Consider the following 17,120-nt stretch of genomic DNA (forward strand, 5'->3'; position numbering starts at 1 on the left):
TGTAGGTACTGTTTCATAGATGTGAAAATATATTTATTAATTCAATATTAATTTCAATTAACTTTTTTTGTACATAAAAGTAAAGGTGTATCACTATAGATACAGTATTAGATGAGCAGTATTACATGTAAACTTGGTCACAGTACTTTCTTGTATGTTGTGTGCAGTAGGTTTTTAGCTGGGAGTGGCTCTATACTTCATCACTGTGATACTGGCTGCACAGAAGTACACAGCCGAGTGTGAGGGGCTTGTACTGAGCAATGTGAGAGAGCCGGTCTCCACTGAGGATCTCTCTATCTTAAACTGCTTTCCAAGTTCTTTCTCATAGTTGTCACTTCCTGCATAATAGTATCCAATCAACATCATAGACTGAGTGTCCGGCCGGTGCTGGTACCAGAGCATAACAGTGAGGGAACTGTCATCATGGCTGCACTTTATAGACACGCTAACACCTTGGTTCACTATCATGGAGGGAGACTGCTGAAATTTAACAGCCACTGCTAGATCTGTGGAGATAAAAAATATTCAAATGCAGTTGTAAAAATCGATGAAAATCCCCAATCTCTGAAAATAGTAGTTATGGCATTCTTGTATGTGCACAAAACAGAGATGAACCTGGTCTAAAAGTGGAATAAAGCATGATTCAAACAAATGTCAACTACAACTAAAATTCATAAGGTCAAGCAGGACTAAAAATATTGAATCTAAGCAAAGACTAATTAGAACTATCAAGATTAAGTTTACATGTTTGCAATCAAAGAAGAGATAAAACAAGAATTTAAAAATGCCTTAACTAAACAAAATTATATAAATTATAATTTCAAAAAGATGTGATAATCTGAGTCTTACATGAAAAATACAGACAGAATGCAGCAGCAGAAGTGAACAGAGGTGGAGACATGTTGAGAGTTGGATCATTTGGGAGGGTGCAGTTTGTTACAGTGGTTTTATTCATCATCATTTCCTGGTTCAAATGAGTTGTGTCTGGTTGAGTAAACTTCCACAGTCAATAAAATACAATAGGATTAAAACTATATTAATGCATGATCAGTATTGTATTTCCATAAAAGTGAAATGATTAAGACTTGCACACATGCTAATTTTAAAGTTTCAGTCCGATTTTTAGGTCCTGTTTTGTAGATGTAAAAACATTTATCATAGTTTCTTATATAAAAGAGGTGTGTCCATATACAGCATTAGATGAGCAGTGTTTGATGTGTAGACATGTAAACGTGGTCACAGTACTTTCTTGTATGTTGTGTGCAGTAGGTTTTTAGCTGGGAGTGGCTCTATACTTCATCACTGTGATACTGGCTGCACAGAAGTACACAGCCGAGTGTGAGGGGCTTGTACTGAGCACTGTGAGAGAGCCGGTCTTCACAGAGGATCTCTCCATCTTAAACTGCTTTTCAAGTTCTTTCTCATAGTTATCACTTCCCACAAAATTGTATCCAATCAACATCATAGACTGAGTGTCTGTCCGGTGCTGGTACCAGAGCATAACAGTGAGGGAACTGTCATCATGGTTGCACTCTATAGACACGCTAACACCTTGGTTCACTATTATCGAGGGAGACTGCTGAAATTTAACAGCCGCTGCTAGATCTGTGGAGGTAAAAAATATTCAAATGTAGCTGTAGCAATTGGTCAAAATCTCCAGTCTCTGAAAATGGTAGTTATTCTTGTATATGCAAAAAACAGAGATGAAAATGTGATTTGAACAAATGTGAAATATATGACTAAACATCAAAAAGTCAAGCAGGAGTTATAAAACTGAATCTAAGCAAAGACTAATTAGAACTATCAAGAAGAAGGGATAAAATGTGAATTTAAAATGTCTTAACTAAAGTATAATTTATAATTTCAAAAAGATGTGATAATCTGAGTCTTACATGAAAAATACAGACAGAATGCAGCAGCAGACGTGAACAGAGGTGGAGACATGTTGAGAGTTGGATCATTTGGGAGGGTTCAGTTCATTACAGTGGTTTTATTCATCATCATTTCCTGCTGAGAGCGTGTGGCTGGTGTTACACTGCCCCCAAATGGTTTAATCAATTCAAACAAGCTAAAATTATACAACACCATGTTTTTACATGCAGTCTCAAAAATACATTTTCATTTTCTGGATAATACCTAAAAAGTTACTTGTCCACCAGCTTGTTACTTGTCTGTAGGCGACTAATTTGCAGCTAAAATCCTGTTCAGTGATTTAATGTCTTTTTATAGGTCTACAGAGCAGAGCCACCTCTTCACAGATCTGATCTGTAACCTGGCCTGCTGGCATCACCTTGCCTCCAAGATGAGAAATAAGTTTAAAGTCATTGTGTGGATTTCCAGGCAAAGCAATAGGGTCTCATTGAAAACAAGAAGGTGGCAGACTGTCCACCAGAAAAGTTACATAGTGTACCTTTAACAACAGAAATGCAGAAATATCAATATATCATTAAAACCAGTTTAGAAGATCACTGCATCTTTTCTGTATTTGGATCTCCCATGCAAGTCTAAATGTTTTAAATGTGACCCACAGACTTTAATATAATCCAGAGATATATTATATAACTAACTCTAACTATTGTGTGTATGATGTGTTCAGTGTTCAGACATTTTCTTCTAGTGCGTTGGAGAAGGGGGTTTGTATGTGAAGTGTGAGGAGTGCTTGGATTACACGCATATGGCCCTGTTTTTTGACAGGTTCATTTGAGGTGAACAGCTGCTCTGTCAGATAATCTTGGTTTCGTGGTCTCCAGTTTTTGTAGAAGAACTTCACTAATGTTGATACTGTGGAATTCGTACAGCACCAAAATACTCCGCACTGTCTGTCACTTTTGCATCAGAAATGTGGAGATTGGAAAATGTCCGTGCATCCCCAGTTATATTAAACCGATCCTTAAACTGGTCCTCAACTGTTGGGCTGTTGTAGTACAGGTAGCCCACGAGTTTGAGAGTCATGTCCCCTTTAAGACGCTGGTACCACAGAATAGTGTCATGGTTGGACAAATTGTGCCTCAAATTCAGATTTATAAAGGTTTTTGGTTCATTCAACACATAAGATGGAGACTGTGTTATTTTCTGATTATCTTTGAGAAAAACCCCTATAGAAAAAAAACATAGCAAATCATTAGTTAGATATAATCAGATACACTAGAATTAGGCAACAATGTGCAGTAATGAGTTCAACAGAACCTTTGATAATGGCCGTAGCAAAGAGAAGGATGTAAAGAGATGTCTTCATGTTGAGAGTTGAACTGTGAGTGTGTGTGCACATGTGGCATGTTATATACAAGAGGTGTAAACAGGAAGTGATGCATGGTAGTAATGTTAAGTAGTCAGCCAATCACTGAGCATAATTCACAAACTAGAAATGTGCTTTGGTGATATGGTACTACAAAAAGCAGGCAGATATTTTACATTCCTTTTTACCATGTTAGAAGGACATGGGGGGTTGGAATAGATGGGTTCATATGAATGTAATAATAATGAAACAGTTTTGGCTCTCAGACAGTAATGAGGCTTTTGTGTCAAAGAACATTTTGCCAGGTTAGTGCAGGTTTGGGCTGCAGATTACTTTAAAGCAAACGTATGCTTCAAAATGGACTTTTCAGAGCTTCACCGCATCATTTACTCACCCAAAGTTGTGATTGTTGTGATTTATTGCATGCTTGCACAATCTTTGACTGTTTTTTTTTTTTCAAGATGGCATTTTGCCATTTTTGTGGACTTCAGCATACTTATTTCTTAGTCGTTTTAGATTAATATTGCGAATTATAACATAATGATCCACAGATGTCATAGAATTGAACTATATAGGAGACGTAAGCACAATATACCTTCTTTAAAAAGTTTTAGCATTTTTGGATTTGTACAACTCTATATGTAATCTATGTTTTGAATAATGTCATGTCATGTTATTGTCATGTAAATTACCATTTTCATGAGCACAAAAAAGATTTCAAAAATATACAAAAGTGCTGTAATATTATACTTCTACTTATTTAAAATACAATGTGAAAGCGACTCAATATTAATAATAAAGCCGTAATTAATTTTCTCATATTTCCCCCTGTATTGACTGTACCTCTATCAGATAAGGAGACTCACAGAGCAGGTTTTGTGCTGTGACTGTGGCTCTGTTTGAATACTGTGCTTCTCTTGCTGCACAGTAATACGTGGCAGTGTGCTCTTCTGTTATATTTGTAATAACCAAGAATCCCTTTTTTACATCGGCCTTCAGATCTCCTTCTAGTTTAAAGTTGTCCTTAAAAGGCTGCTCCACGCTGTCTTTGGTAAAGTCACTGTATCCATATCCGATGAGGTCTAGAGCAGTGTTATTAGATATTAAACGGTACCACAGCATCACTCTGTAGTCAGATCGGTTGTGTGAGCAGTCGAGACTGACTGTAGCACCAAGGTTAACAAATAAAGATGGAGGCTGATTGATAAGCACAGCCCAAGAAATACCTGCAAAACACAAACTGAAGTTATGCAATAGAAATGCAATAGTGTTGTTTTGGCCTTAGTCTGTTACCTGTGAGATAACATAAACATAACAGATGTATCATTTTTGTAAGGGGCTTTGGTGAAGACACTGACTGTGGTGAGTTATGAGAGAAGACTGATGGAGAGATTGAACTTGAGCTAAAACATGTAGGAGGAGGAAGTGATGACAAAATCATGTGATGCACAATAGGCTGTTAAAATAAAAGGTATTCAAGAGTGAAAGTATTCAATTTACTTTCATTTGAGCAAAGCTAGACTGACAAATGTAACAAATTTAAGTGCTGACTTCAAATTGTGGTTTTAATGTCTTTGTTTGCAACTTGTGCAATAGAAATATGCTTGCTAAAATGGCTGCAGTTTCCAACTCAGTTTCAATAAGAAAGAGCGCAGTGCTCAATACTCAATACTGATTTTTGATACAGCATTGAAAAAAACAATTTTTTTAAACACAAGATGCAAATATTTACACTGCAGTCATCTTCACCTTTTCAATATTATGATCATAACTGTTTACAATATAAGTTTTCAACAGAGAATAATTACAGTTTAATTTGACCATGTGGTCAAGGTGCATTTGAAAAAAAAATGTGTATGGGTATCTAGTCATAGATCCTATTACTTATACATATTTTGATGACGACACATAAGATAAGTCCTATGCAATTTAGTTAACAGCATTTTGAGATTTTGGGTTCCATTGGGTTACAATTGCCCAAAGAGTTTCACAGTACAAGTATTGGTGAGTAACATTAAAGTTAGCCACTACAACAGGTGCTGTGTGACGTAGGTTGACCGTGAGTGGCTTGGGGTTCAGTGAACAAGGTTAAAAACAAATCCAAACACAGACAGGTAGTTGTGGTCCACGGTTTACTTTTGTTTTTCAATTATTACAAAAAGTGCAAGTGCAAAAAGTGCAGGGTGCAAAATGTAAGCAGGCAGCAGTTTCCTCTCCAGCAGCAGAACCCAGACTGATCTTTGAAGGCGCCTTTTATGCTGGTCCTACTGATTGGCTAAAACCACTATGCTAAAACAGGGATGGTAAAACTTATCATTAGTGTAAAATCATAACCTAAACCTCCATAAAACAACCCAAAACCTAGATAACAATTAAAACCACCAACTATATACATAAAAACCCTAAAACCATTACACCAATTAAATGTTAAAACCCATAAACCAATAAAACACCTAACCTAAAACCCCTGTACAAAATAATGCACATGGTCCAGCCGGGAACCATAAAAGAGGGAGCTCGTTTCCGGGGGACCCTTTTCACACCTGGACAGAAGATAAAAAGGGGAGGTAAGTAAAAGCAGATCCACACCATTCATTAAAACACAATAAAATACACTATACACATCAACACTTAAAACATTCTAAAACAGATATTGCACCATATATTGCACTAAGTCAATTTAAAATGTAATTGGTAATTGTCTCCCTTTTCCTTCAGGGGCAAGCAGCTTCCAATTAAAGTGCTGTGCCTCAGGAATAAAAAATGGTAAAAGGAAAGACAATAAATATTTTTTAAAACCAATTATGTGCAATTTATTTTGTGATGTGCAAATATGTTAAAAGTGCTGTGTGCAAGGAAAGGTCAGTGTTTTAAAGTGCTCTAGTGAAGGGTGAAGATGCTAAGTGTGGTTCTGGGTAACAAACCAGCCTGTTTGTTACAGCTGTTTCTTATGCACAGGTTTTTGTCATCTTCTCATGTCTTCCCAAGTCACTGTGACATCCTGCTACACAGTATTATAGTCCATTCTGCTGATGATTTTCCATTTTCATCCCCAACACACTCATTTTGTCATAGTTGTCACTGTTGAAATCTCCCCTAATTTCAAAATGTGTTCTGTAGGGCCTCTCTATGGTGAATTTTTTGAAGTTGACACTGCCTATTTGCTTCAGAGTGTACTTCTGCTCGGTTGATGAAACCAAATACACTGTCTGAAATGTTTGAGTGCACTGGATCTTCACTTTTTGGTCAGAGATGATATTTGGTGAACTTTGATGAATGTCATAACAACAAATTATGAATAATTTTGGTACTGTTCAATTTTAGCAAAACTACAACTTACAAAAAAAAAAAAAATTAAACTGACAAAATAAGACTAAACCTGAAATACTAGAATTATCTGTTAATATGCTTTGACTAAAGTAGAAGCATATAAATTATATGCCATACTGTGGAACATTTCAAACAAAGCAATAACATCTCCAAGGTGACAAGTAGGTGGCGGACCCAGTGGAAAAGTTACATAGTGCAACTTTAAATGAACACAATCAAGACCCACCCAATGGCATTTTAGGCTTATAACTAGGAAATAAATATTATATTTAAATAATAATCATCAAATAAATAAATAGAAACAAACTAGAAATTGTTATTCTTAGAAAAGCACTTTACAATAAAGCATTCCCTGCATTAAAAAGCTAGTTTTATTCACCTATTAGATACAGTGGCCATTTTGTGTTGTTCAGCTGATACAATGAATAAGAAAAGCATTGTAAGGACACGGCAGCTGTGATGGGTGGGACTTATATATAATTTTTGATTCAAAACCACTAAACAGGTTTTTGTACAAAGAGAACATGATATGAATTCATTGTGCAGAGCTCGCTGCACAGTAATATACTGCACTGTGCTCGGGCTGCAGGTCCTTTATAAACATGGAAGCATTCTTGGCTTTTACCCCGCTCAGATCTCCAGTAAATGTAAAATGTTTCTTAAAAGATTCCTCATAGTCATTGTTTCTGTTGTATATATGTCCAATACGTTTGATTGACAGGTCCCCAGGTAACTTTTGGTACCAGTGCATCATATAATAATCTGTTTTCTCATGACTGCAGACTACTTGGATCTGCTCTCCTGGGTTTTTGAAGACATCTGATGGAGACTGGTGGATCTGAACAGAAGCAAGGCAAATGTGTAAAAGTGAAAACCAAATCAATAATGTTTGCATGTTGTCTGGTCTGAGACTTCACATCTACTGTGACAAGTCTGATTCATAGATGTTCTTTTTGATCAAATCCAGGTGGTGTGTAGATTCGGTCTGGTGTGTTCCTGAAGCTACAGCGCCACCTACAGGGAGTCATAAACACAAACCATCCACTACTCCAATGGAAAGTTGAAATGAACTTATCCTAATGACTGAAAGTGGGTTTAATTGGTTTTATTTATTATATAAGTGGTCATGTTCAAGAGTCATTATGAGTAAGAGCAATATGATATATTTTATTATTTTGTTAAATTTTGTTAAGTTTTGGTTCATTTGAATTGTAAACATTTAAACAGAATACATCTCAGCAACAAAGGCAATAAAATAATAGAGAGCTCTTAGGACCATATAGTTTAGAAATATTATTTCCAGGATGAACTGAATAGAAACATGATATTTGAGGAGAGCACAACCAAACTATTTAAAAGATACAAGATTCTGTTTGTCTACTAGTGCTCATAAGGTAATTACATAAGTTGCAGATTGTAATATAGAACTAAATATTTATGTTGTATTGTCTCAACAAGCAGCTGCACTTTTTTATTAAAACAATTTGCACATTAAAAGTGGGTGTGGCCAACTGTATCTAACTGTTGAGTCAGTGTGGTTTTTGTATTGAGAAATGGGGGCTTTTATCACTGTGAAAGAAGCTGCACAGTAGTAGATCGCACTGCTCGGCTCCTCTATGATTAAAGTTGAATTTTTACCCTTGTTCGCATCTCCTCTAATTTGTACTTTAGCCCCAGACTCCGGAGATGGTGAAGTGCCCAAGATGTAACCCAGAAACTGCAGCTGTCCATCATTCAGCTGTTTGTACCAGAGTATTCGATCATAGTTGACGATGTCATGTGAACATTGGATTTCAGCGCTGGTTCCTTTTGTGTTATATATGTCCTTTGGAAATTGGTGGACCTGGTCATTCAGAGAAGAACCTACAAAAACAATCATATTTTGATTAGAAAGCTAAAGAAATGCTTAGTCAAAATATAACATTTTCTTTTTTATGTTACCTGAAACTAGATAAATATTAAAAGATAAAATCAATGTAATGAACATCTTGCTGATGATGAAATGGGGAATCAGTTTGGAGACATTATAAGAACACCAAGTAATCGTCCAATTAGGAAAGAACGTGTAAGTAGTGGGTGTGGCCAAATGTGTCAAGTTCTTGATTTTACATTGTAGAGCATCACATTGTACAGATATATGCATTGATATATACAATTGTTATGTATATTAGATATGATTATGATGATATGATTTTATATTATAGATATTACTGTGAATGTTTCCTTTTTTCTGTCTGTGCGTAGTCCTCATAAGTGAATTGTACAGGTTGCAAATAGGAATGCTAAAACTATTAATTCCTATTATGTATTTTATACCATCCACACAAATATCTGCACTGTTTTATTTTTTAAATCACTCAACATAATCAATAGTAGACATGGCCAACTGAAATGTGTCCAACTGTTGAATCAATGTGTTTTTTGTTTTGAGGAATGGGGGCTTGTAAACCAGCTCAGATCTGTACTTTGGCTCCAGATTCTAGATATACTGCACCAAACAGCATGTATGTTATTCAGCTGTTTGTACCAGAGGATTCGGTTGTAGTTGGGAGCACTGAATTTCAGCAGTGGTTCTCTTTATGTTGTACATGTCCTTTGGAGTGTGGTGGGCCTGGTCATTTAGAGCAGAGCCTAAAAAACAAACCATAACTGAATAGAAAGTTGAAAAATTACCCCATCCAAACTGTTGAATGTTTTGTTTTCATTCCCTCTAGAATAACACTGAAAATAATAAGAAATATATGGCCGTCTTGCTGTTTTTATGATCAAATGGGGAAGCTGTTGAGACACATGTAAGTACGCTAAGGAATCGTCCAATCAGAAAGGAGGATGTGTTTAGTGGATGTGGTCTTGATTTATGCTTGTATTGGTATATAATTGGTAATGTATTTCAATATGAATAACTACACATTGGGCTTTAGACAAAACATTAACATTGCATTTTCAGTCTCATTTAAAGTTTGCTTTGTGTAGAGTCTCCTGGATTTCAGTAATATTATTGAAATTGTTCAATCTAATGCCTCAAAAACAAAGGCTATGTGTCTTAGGTGACCTCACCTGACTTTCCCTTGTGCAGAGAATCTTGTGTGGTCTGATAACTTGTGTTGTGGTTTCCACAGGTGTTCTGCAATATAAACGTGCTTGAAAGGAGTTTGTTTTTGATACGTGACGAGGGAAACTGTACCACTGTGCATACTGGGAGCACAATAATATACTCCACTGTCTTCTACTGTGAGATTTGAAATGTAGAGACTTGTATCTGAGCGACCATCTCCGTTAATGTTGATTTTGTCTTTAACAGCATCTTCAACGTTAGGAACGTTACTATATGCATAACCCAAAAGTGTCATGGCTCCATTTTTCTCCTGTTTGTACCAAAATGTCCGATCGTAGCTGGATATACTGTGAGAACATTTGAGCTCATTGTTGATTGTTTCGTTAGAGAACTTTATCAGATCTTGAGGAGATTGGGAAATTTGGTCATAAAGGGATTTCCCTGTAAGAAAAAAAGAAGATCATTTAAAAATTCAAAAAATATAAATATGCTTTAAGAATTCTTACCATTTATTCCATGAATTAACATAAGAATTATAAGGATCATATTTACAAGGCTACAGTGAATAGTTCTATGCATAGAAAAAGACTGATGTAATTGCATTTGGAGGTGTCTCTTAGTAGCTGTATGCGTGTTTGTTAAAAGGCAAGTCATTTGGTAACAACTGTCTCCCCCTAATGGTGTGATAGAGCACGATTCACCAGGTCTTTATCGTACTTAAGGTGCATTGTGTAACTGCCATGGCAACAGAGTGGTTGGCTGCTTTTGTGGCTACCAGGCTCACACACTCAGGAGTTTTTGAAAACGTTTTTTGTTTGTTTTTTAGCTCAGTTTTTTCCCCATATCATAGGATTTTAATCAACTGGACTTTGTAAAAGTCACAGTTTTTTTTTTTCATAACCGTGGAGACTGTGCAAGAGGCTAGCTGAGGGGCTAGCTATGGACATTTGAGATGCAGAAAATGTGGCAGAAGACCTTCCAGAGGAAATACATTTCATTGTCAACTGAAGCAACAGAGTAAGGCCTTTGCTGAGAGAGGGCTTGCCTCACCACAGATCTGATCTGTAACTTGGCCTAGTGGTACTATCTGCTGGATGTATAAGTTTAATGCTTTAATTTGGAATCAGACAAAGCAATTACATCCATGGAGACAAGCAAGTGGCAGACCCTACACCAGAAATGTTCCATAGTGCACCTTTAACATTACAAATCTCATTGTTGATGACAATTGTCCAATAACCCACTTTTTTATTTTTTATTTTGATTGTATTCTTTTCAAACCAGAACACTTTGTGCAAGTAAATTGTGTTGTGTTTTATTTCTGCAGGTGTTCTCAAATGCACACATGCTTGGATGAAATGTTTTTTTTTATAGGGGACGAGTTGAACTATACCACTGTGCATACTGGGAGTACAATAATACACCCCGCTGTCTTCTACTGTGAGATCTGAAATGGAGAGACTTGAATCTGAACGACCATCTGCACCCATATCAAGGTTGTCTTTAAATTTAAGATTCATATAAAGAAGTTTAATAGCACCATTTTTCTTCTGCTTGTACCAGAATATGTGATTGTAGCCGGGTATAGTGTGGGAACATTTGAGCTCATTGTTGATTGATTCATTAGAAAACTTTATTAGGTCTTGAGGAGATTGGAAAATTAGGTCGTCAAGGGATTTTCCTGTAAGAAAGAAGAGATAATCAAAAGACTACATAAAAATTACAAATATATGTTTTGCAATACTTACCGTTTATGCCATGAATTAACATAAGAATTAGAAAAATCATATTTATGAAGCTACAATGAATGAAGTCTGTGGATAGAAAAGGACTGATGTAATTGCATTTGGAGGTGGCTCTTAGTAACTGTGGGTGTGTTTGTTGAGAGGCAAGTCATTTCTTAACTGTCTCCCTCTCATGGTGTGATGATAATCCACCAAATCACCAAAAATTTATAGACTGAACATTAGAAATCTACTATATCTAAATTGTTTTGTGATCCTGTTTGGACACCTTTTCAGCCCACTTTCATCTGGTGAATTTTGAATGCAACCTTTTAAGACCAAAAGAGTGGAAGATATGATTCTGTAAAAAAAAAAAAAAAATATATATATATATATATATATATATATATATATATATATATATATATATATATATATAATATTAATTAAACACTAATTTCAAAAATACATAGATTTTCATACATGTACTTATTTACTTATAAGTAAGATAATGTAATTTTCATATTCCCTTTGTATTTACAGTAACTTATAACTATTGTATTAGACTGAGCTGGGGTGTAGATAGATGCTGGCTTCATAGTCTACATAGTTTTTATCTGACTTGAGTAGTGGTTTTTCTGTTTGCAGGTGGCTCTTTGGTCTGATATTTCACATGGAGGGTTTTTGTGAGAGCTTTATAAGGCTCTGCAGCACTGTGGCGTCTGGCTGCACAGAAATACACAGCGCTGTCTTCTACTGTCAGGTTCCCTATAGAGAGAGTGGAATCGGAACGTCCATTTCCACTTAACTGAATGCGATCTTTGACATCGTCTTCGGGGTAGGCATTTTTCAAGTTCAGGAAGCCGAGGAATTTGAATGTAGCGCTTTTGTCCTGTTTGTACCAGAGGATCTGTTCAAATGTTGAATCTTTATGAGAGCATTTCATTTCGTTGGTTGATTCACCGGCAAATTTCACAACCTCAAGAGGAGTTTGTGAGACATTTTGTGCAGCTTTGGGGGGAAAATTACTTATTATAACAAGAATTCAATAGATTTCTGAATCTATTATGTTTGTGTAGTATTTGCTTACCTTTAGTTCCACAAATGTAAAAACTAAACCAAATAAAAAGTATTAGCATCTTGTGTCAGATTTCTGTCTCTGAAGCCTTGCTGTCTGAACTTCAATAAAGTTTAGTGTAATGGGGGCTTGTAGGAAGAGCTCTACTTAATACTCATACATATACTGTATTTTAGCTCCTCCTGGTGGTAGGATTGACAACTCCAGTTACAGTAGGAATGACATTTTGTTCTCTATGCATCTCTTTGCACCAGGTCATCAAAGGAAGATAAGATCAAATAAGAGAACCTTTATTTGTCCCCCACTGGGAAAATTCCATTGTTGCAACATACAGTTTAGGAACAGCAAGAGAATAAAATGAGGCATTCAATCATTCAATCATTATAATAAATATTAGAAACCAACACTGTCCAAGTATAATAAAATAAAGTGCTACAGCAGTATTGTTCACAGTAAGTGACTTTGACTGTTTTCCTGCACAATGCAGCATGAATGGGATCCACAGCAGGTAAAGTGTATTATACAGGAGATAATTCACAGTATGTTGCAATGTTATTTCTGATACTGTGTGGATGACACATGTACAGGGTTAGCACTGTTCATTGTACTGTCTGACAGCAGCAAGATGCAAAGACCTGTAGAACCTCTTCTTCACAGAGTGAGGGTGGATCAGTCTCTTACTAAAGCTGCTCTCCAGAGTGCGCAGGGTGTCCTGCAGGAGGTGACACATGCTCCATCATCGATGTGAGTTAAGGCAGGACCCTCCTGTCCCCATGCCCTGCACTGATTCCAGAGGACAGGCCAGGAAGGAGTTGGTCTGCAGTTTAAAGGGTGAAGAGTGAAGAGGAAGGACTGTCCCCTGGGGTCCCCCACATTGCAGGTCAGGAGGTCAGACATACAGTCCCGTGTTCTCACTAACTGTAAGGTAGTCCAGTATCCCTTCTAGTTAACACTGCACAGGCCACAGATGTATAATGTTGTGGTCAGCTCTTCTCAGGGGATGAACGAGGGATAAAGAATACACATAGTGTTTTATTATCATAGTATTTATGTGATGGTAACAACCATTCACATGGAGATATGTGTAAGTAATTATATAAATCAATTACTGAATGATATCAGATATTGAATTTATAGTCACATAAGAAAAAAGCACATAGACTATTGCCAAATCATGATACCATGATTTTTTCAATGATAGTCCTATTACCCACATCTTTTACATATGTAGCCTCCTAGGACCTGGCGTCCACATATGTGCACATTTTCACATTTTGAGTTCAGGCAGATAAGAAATTGTTTTAACAAATCATTATTCAATTATGACTTTATTGTGTTCCATCAAAATGATTTAAACAAATGAATGTTTTATCATTCAAATGTGGACATATAAATATAAAAATATAAAAGTATTATAAATAAATAAATAAATATAAAATTATCTGTTTTTGCACTCATCAGGTCCCAAACAGCCCAAATAATAAAGAGAAATCAATAAAGCATGCCATGCAAGAGTTCCAGTCCTAGGAGGTTAAGTTTCAAAAAGTTCCTTGTTATTGTCTCCTTTTCACACTGTCTATTCACCTCTAATGTAGTTTGAAGCCCAGACTGTCAAAGTCACTGTTCAGTTGGCACATAAATGTAATATCTTCCAGATGTTTGTTCTGAAATTGGTTTTGAGATGAGGTATGGACAGGGTCATGCATGGGTGTGACAGGTGTGGAAGGTGCACACAGCAACACAATGTATTTGTATGAGATGTTTTGGTTTGAAAAGAATACAGTCAAACTTCACCAGAGAAGAGTGGGTAAAACTGGGCTATTGGACAATTGTCATCCACAATGAGATTTGTGATGTTAAAGGTGTACCGTGGAACATTTTTGGTGCAGGGTTTGCCACTTGCTTGTCTCCAAGGAAGTAATTACTTTGTCTGGTTCCAAAGTAAGGCATTAAATGTATACATCCAGCAGATGGAACCACAAGGACATGTTACAGGTCAGATTTGAGATGAGACTTATAGTAAGAATGTTTTCCAGGGCATTTTGAGCTATAAAAACTACTATCACTGAATAAGCGCATGATACTGTAGATAAGTTTGTGGCATACTGTAGAACATTTCATGCAAAGCAATAACATCTCCATGGAGACAAGCAGGTGGTGTACCCCAACAGAAAAGAGAGAGAGATTTTACTGATCCAGAAGGAAATTCAAGTTTTGCTACAGCAACATTTACACTGCACTTCTCTGTCACCTTTGTATCTCAGTCAAAGGTCTCAGTGCAGTATAACAAGAGTCAGGGAGGGTCAGCAAATTTGTGTCAGGGCAGTTTGAGGAAAGGAAGAACCAAAAGTGTCTCTCCTCTGTGTCATGCAGCATCACAGCAGCTTCCGGAGGGAGCCAGGTGAACACAACAGAAAAGACCTCACTCTCACTCCTCTCTGTTGTTTTATTTGATTAAATAGTTAATTCCCTTAAAGTATTTCCTCTGGAAGGTCTCAGAGAAATTCCTTTTGAAGGTCTTCTGACGCGTTTCCTGCTACATATGGTATAAAAAGCTTGTAGCATCTCAAAAGCTCATAGCTAGCTTTTTAGTTAGCCTCGTACGTGGTCTCCATGGATATGGGAAAAACAGAATGGTAATTTCATACAATCCAAGAGTCCCTCACTTGTGTGCTTGGAACTGCACATGTTGCATTTTTTGGTTAAAATCCCATGACATGATGATAAAAATTGAGCTTAAACAAACAAAAGATCTAAAAATTCCTGAGTGTGTGAGCCTGGTAGCCACAAAAGCAGCCAACCACTCTGTTGCCATGACAGTTACACAATGCACCTTAAGTATGATAAAGACCTGGTGAATCGTGCTCTATCACACCACAAGAGGGAGACAGTTGTTACCAGATGACTTGCCTTTTAACAAACACTCCCACAGTTACTAAATGAGACACCTCCAAATGCAATTACATCAGTCTTTTTCTATGCATAGAACTATTCACTGTAGCCTTGTAAATATGATCCTTATAATTCTTATGTTAATTCATGGAATAAATGGTAAGAATTCTTAAAGCATATTTATATTTTTTGAATTTTTAGATGAACTTCTTTTTTCTTACAGGGAAATCCCTTTATGACCAAATTTCCCAATCTCCTCAAGACCTGATAAAGTTCTCTAACGAAACAATCAACAATGAGCTCAAATGTTCTCACAGTATATCCAGCTACGATCGGACATTTTGGTACAAACAGGAGAAAAATGGAGCCATGACACTTCTGGGTTTTATGAATCTTAACTTTCCTAACGTTGAAGATGCTGTTAAAGACAAAATCAACATTAACGGAGATGGTCGTTCAAATACAAGTGTCTCCATCTCAGATCTCACAGTAGAAGACAGTGGAGTATATTATTGTGCTCCCAGTATGCACAGTGGTACATTTTCCCTAGTCTCATATCAAAAACAAACTCCTTTCAAGCACATTTGTATTGGAAAACACCTGCGCAAATGAACCACAAGGCAATTTATCAGCCCACACAAGATCCTCTGCACAAGGAAAAGTCAGGTGAGGTCACATAAGACACATATGTAGCCCCTGTTTTGAGGCATTAAAGCAGTTTCTTGGGCTTTGACAAACTTTATTGACCCAAAAGGAAAATTACTTGGCCACAGCAGCTCACAGGGGCTTTCAGTGATCTTACTGAAATACAGGACTGATGATTAAAATGTTTTATCTACAACCCAAGATACAATTACTCATATTAACTTAGATTATTATTTATATACCAATACAAGCATAAATCAAGACCACACCCACTAAACACATCCTCCTTTCTGATTGGACGATTCCTTAGCGTACTTACATGTGTCTCAACAGCTTCCCCATTTAATCATAAAAACAGCAAGATGGGCATTATATTTCTTATTATTTTCAGTGTTATCCTAGATTCAGGTATTGAAAACAAAACATTCAACATTAATTTTGGGTGTGGTAATTTTTCAACTTTCTATTCAGTTATGATTTGTTTTGTAGTTTCTTCTCTGAATGATCAGGTCCACCAGACGCCAAAGGACATATACAACACAAAGGGAACCAGCGCTGAAATCCAATGTTCCCATGACATCAACAACTACAATCAAATCCTTTGGTACAAACAGCTGAATGATGGACAGCTGCAGTTGTTGGGTTACATCTTGGCAACTTCACCATCTCCAGAGTCTGGAGCTAAAGTACAAATTAGAGGAGATGCAAGCAAAGGCAAAACTTCAACTTTAACCATAGAGGAGCCGAGCAGTGCGATCTACTACTGTGCAGCTTCTCTCACAGTGGTAAAAGGCCCCATTTCTCAATACAAAAACCACATTGACTCAACAGTTAGATACACTTCAGTTGGCCATGCCCACTTTTAATGTGCAAATTGTTTTAATAAAACAGTGCAGCTGCTTGTTGAGACAATACAGCAACATAAATATTTAGTTTTATAATATTACAATCTGCAACTTATGTAATTACCTTATGAACACTAGTAGACAAACAAAATAATGCAACTTTCAGATTTTAAGATTTATTCCAAGTCACTGCAACTTAAACAAACCAAAACAGACAAAAACATATCAAAACTACAATAAAAAATATCTTGTTTGTCTTTTTCAAACAGAGTCGTGAACATGACCACTTATATAATAAATAAAAGGAACCCAGTTT

At 36.5% G+C, this 17,120-nt stretch overlaps 2 long non-coding RNA genes and 3 gene segments (V, D, J or C); 3 read left to right on the plus strand and 2 right to left on the minus strand.

The window, feature by feature from the left end:
• Positions 1-167: 167 nt before the first annotated feature.
• LOC129410361 (T cell receptor alpha variable 36/delta variable 7-like) lies at positions 168-1,945 on the minus strand. The segment is given in 2 exon segments: positions 168-506; positions 1,893-1,945. Coding segments are annotated over 2 exon segments (384 nt in total).
• Positions 1,946-5,771: 3,826 nt separating this feature from the next.
• Positions 5,772-8,086, plus strand: LOC129410364 (uncharacterized). The gene is made up of 4 exons (XR_008632844.1): positions 5,772-5,802; positions 5,954-6,001; positions 7,348-7,426; positions 7,533-8,086. It is a non-coding gene; the product is annotated as an uncharacterized LOC129410364 (long non-coding RNA).
• Positions 8,087-11,926: 3,840 nt separating this feature from the next.
• Positions 11,927-12,539, minus strand: LOC129410736 (Ig heavy chain V region-like). The segment is given in 2 exon segments: positions 11,927-12,355; positions 12,435-12,539. Coding segments are annotated over 2 exon segments (447 nt in total).
• A 2,874-nt stretch (positions 12,540-15,413) lies between these two features.
• Positions 15,414-15,926, plus strand: LOC129409385 (T cell receptor alpha variable 10-like). The segment is given in 2 exon segments: positions 15,414-15,473; positions 15,538-15,926. Coding segments are annotated over 2 exon segments (429 nt in total).
• A 396-nt stretch (positions 15,927-16,322) lies between these two features.
• LOC129411046 (uncharacterized) lies at positions 16,323-16,503 on the plus strand. The gene is made up of 2 exons (XR_008633113.1): positions 16,323-16,367; positions 16,449-16,503. It is a non-coding gene; the product is annotated as an uncharacterized LOC129411046 (long non-coding RNA).
• Positions 16,504-17,120: the final 617 nt, after the last annotated feature.

Source organism: Boleophthalmus pectinirostris, unplaced genomic scaffold (assembly GCF_026225935.1).
Source record: "Boleophthalmus pectinirostris isolate CB_2022bp ecotype Guang Dong unplaced genomic scaffold, ASM2622593v1 HiC_scaffold_10, whole genome shotgun sequence".
NCBI classification, from domain to species: domain Eukaryota; kingdom Metazoa; phylum Chordata; class Actinopteri; order Gobiiformes; family Gobiidae; genus Boleophthalmus; species Boleophthalmus pectinirostris.